This window comes from Phoxinus phoxinus, assembly GCF_949152265.1.
Source record: "Phoxinus phoxinus genome assembly, chromosome: 7".
NCBI classification, from domain to species: domain Eukaryota; kingdom Metazoa; phylum Chordata; class Actinopteri; order Cypriniformes; family Leuciscidae; genus Phoxinus; species Phoxinus phoxinus.
Window position 1 is genome coordinate 11,449,319 of NC_136882.1, and position 9,259 is coordinate 11,458,577.

The 9,259-nt window shown below is 35.5% G+C and overlaps 1 protein-coding gene across 5 annotated transcripts in view; it reads left to right on the plus strand.

The window, feature by feature from the left end:
- epha3 (eph receptor A3) overlaps window positions 1-7,208 on the plus strand; it is a 202,302-nt gene extending 195,094 nt beyond the window's left edge. For 4 of the 5 annotated variants that reach the window (XM_079619145.1, XM_079619144.1, XM_079619146.1 and 1 more), the window contains one exon: window positions 4,458-7,208. In XM_079619145.1, the coding sequence (XP_079475271.1) occupies window positions 4,458-4,563 (106 nt within the window). In that variant the 3' untranslated portion in view covers window positions 4,564-7,208. Of the gene's footprint in view, window positions 1-1,632; window positions 1,726-4,457 lie in introns of all 5 variants that reach the window. The other variant, XM_079619147.1, reaches the window with a different exon arrangement.
- Window positions 7,209-9,259: the final 2,051 nt, after the last annotated feature.

The following is a 9,259-nucleotide window of genomic DNA, read 5'->3' on the forward strand; positions in this document are numbered from 1 at the left end:
AAAAGTCAACATAGACCAACTCTACACCGGCATAGGGATTTATATTAGTCTTTTCAGCAGAATGAATAAGGAGTGCACCAATTTGAGAGTTTTAGACGAATCTGTGGTCATGAAGATCAACGTTTTCATCCCCCAAAAAATTGCTAAAAAAAATGTTCAAACTTTAATAAGCCCTAAAAACATTGCAGTGGAAAGGGTCTTTCAGGAACACGAAGAATCACAAGAGAGACATAATTATTGATGATTTATTCACTTATCACGTTACCTTGGTTGTGCGCCTCTGGTTTGTGTTGTTGATGAGGCCATAGTTAGTTTACCAGATGTTTGGCCTCTTAGTGAAATTTTATGTTAAACTGAACAGAACGTTATGCTTTTTTAATCTATCATTGAAAGTTTTACCTTATTTAGCTCAAGTCACATTAGACTAGACAAATACTGTATGAATTTATATGGCAGGCAGCATTCAATGGTTTTTCCTTCTTCTGTTTTTGTTTTCAAAAATGGTAGTTAATGGTAACACTTTTTTCATATTGTATAATATACGTTGTAAATTGTCATTTAAAACAAAGTTCTACTTAAGGACAAGTGTGCTATTAGTATTTTTTTTTTTAATTGAGTATACTTTCTGTTTGCTTTTTATGTTATCAGAGAGACGAAGCCTACTTAAAAAAAAAAAACTTTAGTAAACTTGGCTTATACTTACATGTACACAAAAAAGTTTGGCCTATACTTGTATTTGGTCTATACTACTTGTACTTAATCTTTTGATCGCGATATGCTTAAGAGAAGTATAATTTAGTATTCTAAATATGCTTTGCTTGTAGTTGTGTTTAGAGTGGTCTATAAAATATTTTTTTCCACACACATTGGCTTCTGTGGAACTGAATTTCATCTTTTTTGTACACAGTGCTATTAACTCACAAAACCAGATAAACATTTGGCAAATTTTATTGATAGTTTTTATAAGGTGTGCGTCATAAGCTAAAAAAGTGGGCTTCTTTTAAGTTTCACTTTCACTTGTAGTAGTTCACAGCATAGTTGCATACTAAAGAAAACTCAAAGACAAGTCTGCTACTATTATGTTTAGTGTGCTTGTGTGCTCATACTCGTACTCATCGAATGAGTCGGATATGTCAATAGAAAAGAAGGTGTCATTGATGCACCCCAAAACTAAAAAGTATAGCAAATTAGTCACAATAAGTATTGAAATAGTACACTTACAAATATACTACAAGTGCATTGATTTGAGTGTATTTAAGGATACTTCAAAAATGTTACTCTAAGTTTACTTTACCTACGATATGTACATCTTTTTTTGTAAGGGATGCTTTAAAACCAGAATGATTTGATCAACCTGGGCATGCATGTTTGGTTCCTTCAGCAGTAAAGATGTTTTACAGCTGTTATAATGGTGTAGCAGAAACTTTTTTTTCCTTGATTTTAATTTGCGCTACAGATGACATGCCTGCCCAAAGAATCACTGAATTAGTTAAAGTTGTGTCTCACAGAAATGCTGCAGGCCTGTCTTGACTGGCATTGAGAGCATTTGTTTGGCTGATGTCAGTGCATTAGCAGTGCATTGACGATAAACAGCCATGTGTCAGTCTATCTAAAGCTTTATTTTGCCCGTAGAATCTGTCTGACTGAAGTCAGACCAGCAGCCACGTGCCCTGAGTGGGAGCCGTCCATGGGAATTACAACACTTTAAAGCTTATAGACTGGATGGTGGGTTTCGGTCATAGCTTTTCTATTGCTGGCTGCTCCCTCAAGCTTTTGTTTGCACTAATGTCCACTTCGGGACTAAATCGCTGCTGCACTTTGTAGAAGTGTTTCTAACAGAACTCATACCTGAGGTGTGCATAGCCTAACCTAGGTCGTGACATAAACTTGCTTGCACTAATACGCTGTAATGATGTTTACTGCACAGCTTTTGCATCCCCTGATCTGACAATACTAAGAATTGAATGTTTGTACGGTAACACTTTCTATGAAGTCCATATGAATTATAGCCTCATTTATACTTATTTATAAGTAAGTATTACTATTCTATAAATATATATTTAAAGATTCATTAAGACCTATACTGCTTTATAAGAACAGTTAAAGTTGCATTTATATAAGTCATTTTTAATGTGCATGCTCATAATCCATTATACACTGATTTATATAAATGATCAAATATAAAATAGTTCCAGAGACACTTGTTTGCTGTACCAATTAGTTATCAATTATGTATTTAATGGCTAATGTTTGCATTAGAGGTCATGCATGATAATTTGATTTGTTTAAATCTTTATCTCCTCAGCATGGTATTGTTTATAGCAGTTTGCAATTATATTTTTTTTAAATATTGTTGCAGTGTTTTGCTAGTATGTAACATTAAAAAAATATTTTTTAAAAATCTAATGTTTGTATTAATGATTTCTGTTTTTTTTTCTCTCCATTATTTTATTACATGAATTTATTAATTATTGTTCATTAGTTACTTTTACAAGTAAACAACTTAAAATGTATAATGAGCAAATCTTCATGATTTCTTAACATTTGCTTTAGATAAATTGCATTCTGTTTTCACTTTACTTAAAGCCATCAATGAGGCATTTATAGAGGTTAGTAACTGTATCATCACTCACAATAAATATTTATAAGAACACAACACGGCAATAATAACAATATATTCACTTATTTGACAGAAATAAATCTGAATTGCTAAAAAGTCATAGTAACTATAATATATTAACATTATAGCAATGCAGGCTGCATCTTTATAATTCATGGAACCATGCGACTTACTGACTGACTAATTAATACTTATACATCGGTGTATTATGGATTATGAACATGAGCATTGAAAAAGCAAATGCATGACTTATAGGTAATTATACAAAATAATATAAATGTAACTGACTCTTCTTATAATGCAGTCTTGATGAGTCTTTAAAAATATATTTATAAAATAGTAATACTTATAAATAAGTATAAATAGAGCTATAATTCATTATAGTGGTCTTCATAGAAATTGTTACTGTTTGTTTTTTTTGCAAAAGCTCCTGTACTTGAGCTCATGAAAGTGATTGGTTTGTCACATGTTTGCAGTGCAATCTGATCTAATGGGAAAACGTGACTTGACATAAATTTTTGTAAAACCTGAAATACGCTCTACAAATAGCTGCAGTTTCCAGGTGAAATGTCCATTAAGTGGAATTATATTCTCACCATTTTTGTCCATTTCCTGAGAATCAAACCCATGAACTCATAAGCAGGACTAAAGAAGAGCACGAGTTCCCTCGAAAGGGAACCAATTTGTTTAAGTTTGCAGAACATCAGGCCATCCTTATTGTTGAGAACTAATCTACCATTCAAAGAAATGAATGCTTTTATTTTTAGCAAAGGTAAATTAAATTGAAAGTAACAGTAAAATACATTTATAATGTTACAAAATGTCTATTTCAAATAAATACGTTTCTTTTTAACTTTATTCATCAAAGAATCCTGAAAAATGTTAAGCAGCACAACTATTTTCAGTATTACAAAATGTTAATTGATTACCAAATCAGCATATAAGAAGGATTGTGTGACTGAAACCTGGAGTCATGATACTGAAAATTCAGCTTTGCAATCACAGGAATAACATTTAAATAGAAAACCGTTGTATTCGTTGTTTTTACTGTATTTTGATCAAATACTGTAAATGCAGTCATGGTGAGCATAAGAGACATCTTTCAAAAACAATCAAATATTTTTCCGACCCCAAACTTTCGAACAGTTGTTGTTTTTGAGTGGCTTCAGTAGGCTTGTAATATGTATCTTACAAAAGCCATCCAATATTTGTGGAACAGGGCAAAAATGTAATTCATTATTCCCTCATAGCCTATGCTACCTCAGTGAGAGTAAACCGCTCTTTTATTGACACTTCTGGACATATCACCTGTAAACAAACCACAACTTGCGTTGTTTAAAACCTCATAGATTCACGTTTTCCCTACGAGACCAGGTAGGATATTTGCGCACGGGATGAACTCATCCATATGGTAAGTAAGTCTGGAGAGTCTATTCACGATTGTAAATAATGCAAGCTTCTGTCAGCCGTTGCATGGATCTCATTAAATGAAAAATGTCGTTCTTTTTCCCTCGGGGGTAACCCTGACAGTGCTGTTCCTTTCGAATTACAGTAGAAACAACCAACTCAGAAAATGTAGCAGCTTCTCCAATATCTCATCACTGGAAGCTGTAAATCAGCCCTTCCTTAAGTTATAACACAAAGTCTGTCACGAATCCTCGACTTATTGTATGCATATGGCAGCATGGTGTCCGCCTGGAATACTTTGTCCTGCATGACTGACACATGCAGTCTGAGGCAGAGCGACGCTGCGGGCTTGTCATTAATGTCAACATGTGTCAAACCGCGAGAGCTATATTACCCACACTCACTGTCTCTCTCCCCGCTTCACACACAGGGACTTCAAGAAAGTCGGTGTGACGATCGTTGGACCTCAGAAGAAGATCGTGAGCAGCCTAACAACACTTGAAACACACTCAAAGAACGGTCCAGTTCCTGTGTAAAATTTTAAAAAACGAGTGACGGAAAAGAAAGATACTTATACGAGATTGATGCTGCTTTGGCTTTAACAGACCGGAAACATTTAAATGAAACGAGGAAGTGGAACTACAACTCTCGAATACATGTGCAGAACAACCTTCCTGGAGAACGATCACGTCTTCCCGGGCACGAGGTGCAAAGACGAGGAGCGAATCTCCCCGCGATTAACGCGTTGTGTTATCGGCGAGACGCGGGAGAAGCGGATGAACGCGGGGCCTCGCGTTTAGGAGTCTACGGTCATGCTTACATGGCTCTCATAGACAAAAGACTCCTAGAGGATGGAAGCCCGGTCCGCTCTGAATGGATTTAGTGAAGAGCTCTTCACATGTGGCAGGGGAGCATTAAAAAGCCTTCAGGAAAAAAAAAAAAACTTTGCAAAAGCATCCGTCTTCCTTTCGGACGGTACTGTAGCACTTCAGAGAGGCAATAGTTTTGGGTGGTTTTGGGCCACTTGTGGAAAAGCCCCCTTTAATTCCTCTGAAGAAAAGCAGGAGAAATACAGCTGGTTACTGTTAGAGCAATCTGGTAATGCTTGTTAGGATCTGACACATTTGGCTATATATTTGATAATAAACCATTTATCTGCAAGCGCAGAGAGCCATTCTCGAGAATCAGGGATGGAGCCGAGTAGAGGCGTTGGGTAAACTCGCCATTTAAAAGGTTTATTTGTTAATGTAGCCCATGACATGTTTGTTTGTACCACTGTGTTCAGATGATACATGAGTACATTATCAAATAAAAATAAAAAACTGTTTACTAGAATCAGTAACAGTCAGTGAATCATAATGTACCCAAGCATTTTTATGGTTGCATCACATGAGAAAACCAGACGCAATAGCAGAAGTGTGTTGATCTCAGAAGTCTCAGATATGAAGTATATGAGGGACATGGGCTATGTTCGAAATAAAGTACTAGCGTACATACTGCCTGTTTAATAGGAGAAACAGAAGGGTTTTGCAAGAAGATTAAAGTAATATTGTGACATAACCTCATCAATCTGTTTGCTTAATTCAACAACAACCAGTTATCATTTCAAGAATTTGTAATCCAAATATGTGTAAAATTATTTGAAATCACTTTGACTTGATATAAGTATGACTCACAATCCAATCAGTTCCCAATTGATTAAACAATATCCTGGAAATCAGATTATGGAAGTAGAATGAGTTGTGCTTCACGTTGAGTTTAACATTGGGCAGCCAATCAAATAATGAGTCAAGAAAGACAATTAAATGTCACTTGTGATTTTATTTTATTTTTTATTGTTCACCCAAAATTAATATTCTGTCATCATTAGATTCAACCTCATGTTGTTCCAAACCTGTAGGACTATATGATTCTTCATGAGGGTGAGACAATGCTGACAGAATTAAAAAATTTTGGGTGAGCTATCCCTTTAAAGGAAAACTCACCCCACAGCCTCTTTCACTGGTCAGCTCTATCAGTCACCTGTCATGACACGACCAATGAAATCTGAGGGGCGGAGTTTGAACTAGTTTGCGGAAAAGAATAGTGCAAATATCACATCAACTTCCAGCAATGCGTCACACCGGAAATGAAGATTAAATCATTGTGTGCAGTGTACTCTGTCCGTATACATTAGTATATCATCTGGATATTCATATGCCTTCTTTGCACACTACGTACACTGTATACTTTAAGAATAGTAAGAGTAGTATGGTAGTGGACTATTCCGAACATAGCCATGCTCTATAGTAGTGAAGTTCATTTTGAGATCAGGGGCCTCATGTATACAATCTTGAGTAGAAACTGTCCTATCTTATGATCATTTCTCAAATTTCTATTGCTTTTTCTGAAAGGACAGCGGCTACCTGATGATGAACACTCAGGATTCACAACCCTCATCTTCAAAATAGGTTCCTGATCATTTATTCATTTTGAGACTGGATATTGCCATTAGGCTTAATACACTTCTAAGACGCTCAACATTTGCAAATCATCATCTGAATATTTTCTTTAGACATCCTCATCGTAAAATCTGTGGTACTGCACTACCTTATGAAGGAGCAATCCATTTTTCCTCGACACCCCTTTGATTCTGCCTGTAAATGTTGCTTTACCCCTGCTGTTAGCATGTGAACCGGACCTGTGGTGATAGCAATGGCGACTCTATCGTTTACCTGGCCATCCCTGTACAAATGTCTGTATGTATGTATAAAAGAATGAACAAGATATCTGTACAACCTTTACAGAATTCCATTGTATTATATTTTGTTATTTTGTATTGTATTTGTTTTTTACATAAAAACAATTATAATGACTTATTATTTATTTCTTAACAACAAACCACCATACACAGTGCAGATGTTCTTTTTTCAGTAAGCATCCAGTAAGTTATGACATGGTTATGTTGCAACCTTATCAGTGTATATTATGTTTTATTTGTTTAAGATGTTTTGAAGAGCAATACTGTTTTGCGTCCTGTTCCGCTTCTTTAGATTGATGTGTGTGTGTGTGTGTGTATGTGTGTGAGTGAGTGTGTAGATGGCCTTGTCTACTAATGTAAAATGATTTGTAGTGGAAACATTTATATTTTTATAATAAACATTCTCAAGATATTTTCTAAAGAATGAATGCTAAGCAGAAAGTGTCTCACTTTGGTGCTTGTTTTGTGCGCGCGTAGACACACACACACACACACACACACACACACACACACACACACACACAATGCTCTTACACGATTTATTGAAGACAAAACAGAGAAAACAAAACCCACGAGGGGGCAAAACAAGACTAAGACTCAACGATGACTAGACAGTAACAAACAACAAAACAATTCTCACTATACGTTAAACAGGATTTCAGACAAAGTACTCACACAGAGATATATCATAAAGATTGACACGCAACGATGGACAGAGTTTGACAATGAACCGACACAGGACAGCAAACACTAGGGGATTAAATAGGGAGACTAATGATAACAAAACAGGTGACACAGGTAAAGCAATAATGACAAAACGAGGATAACAAGGAGGGTGGGGCTAGATGACGAGACAACACAAGCACATGGCCCAAACAATAGGCCATGCGCTTGTACACAAAACATGGGTCTGCCATGATCCTGCCACAAGACCAGGAAAAACAAAGACATGATGGCAGAATCATGACACACACGTTAGTGCAACTACATTATGAGAACTCTCCATAGGCGTAATAGTTTTTATACTGTACAAACTGTATATTCTATACACTGCCCCTATCCCTAAACCTACCCATCACAGGAAACATTCTGCATTTTTACATTTTTAATAAAACATTGTTTTTTTATGTTTTTTAAGCTATTTGAATTACGATGACTCATGAAATGTCCTCTTTAACCATGTTTAAGTTGTAATACCAGTGTAATACACATGTCATTATACACATGTCATTTGGGTCCTCATAAATCACACACACACACACACACACACACACACACACACACACACAGGTTTGTTTTGCTTGTGAGGACATTCCATAGATGTAATGGTTTTTATACTGGACAAATTGCATTTTCTATCCCCCTACACTAACTCTACCCATCACAGGAAACTTTATGCATTTTTAATAAAACACTTTAGTATGTTTTTAAAGACATTTGAAGTATGAGGACAATTTACAAACATTTTATGAACATACATTTTAATGTATGACCCAAAGAAAAAGTCATCATGTGACACTGAAGACTGTAGTAATGATGCTGAAAATATAGTTTTGCAGTCATATTGAGCATAAGAGTCCTTTTTCAAAAACATAAAAAAATATATATTATTCCAAACTTTTGACCGGTATGTATTTTACTTTATATTTGTACATATATTTGTATCTGTGTGTAAACAACATAAATATGAAGATTACATTTCTCAGACGTTCGCACATTTTAAACTAATTAAGTTTTATATATATGGATTTTATACGTATTTTTCATATTCATTACCTCAGGCATCCTTATTTATCATTGACCCTATAAAAGTTGTTTGTCCAAGGTGGGTGGTACACCAGCAGGTGTTCATTTACGGTGCGTGCACCACAGAGATGACCTTAATAAATCTATTAGCCCCCCACTGTACGGTGCATGTGTCCAGCCATCTGAGTGCAGAGCATCTAAAGACCAGCCATGTGGGACTCCCTGAGGCCGACACATAAGAGTGTGTTTCAGTCTTATCTGAGCCTAGCAGAATCTGTGACCCAGATCAGACTGCCTGCCAGCGTCACCTTAACACATGCTGAGACGATTCACATGCAGCGCCCCAAAACATAGCAGGATATAGAGCACATATTCACACTGCTAAGGTGTTGATGAAGAGCGCACCAATTCATTTACGTTGAAAAGAAATGGACTTAACAATGAAAGGTCTATGAATTGTATATTGTACATGGGTCTATGAATTGGTCTCTATTTTTTTTTAGCTGTTTTTGTTATTACTTTTTTGTAAATCAAATTAAATTCAAACAGGCCATTAATTTTAAAAAAAAACCTCTCGAATAATGTTTGAAATGTATTAATTAAAATGAATTTGGCTGAATGATTGAAAATGAATATACTATCAGCATATATATACAGCTCTGGAAAAAATTAAGAGACCACTGCAAAATTATCAGTTTCTCTGGTTTTACGATTTATATGTGTTTGGGTAAAATTAATATTTTTGT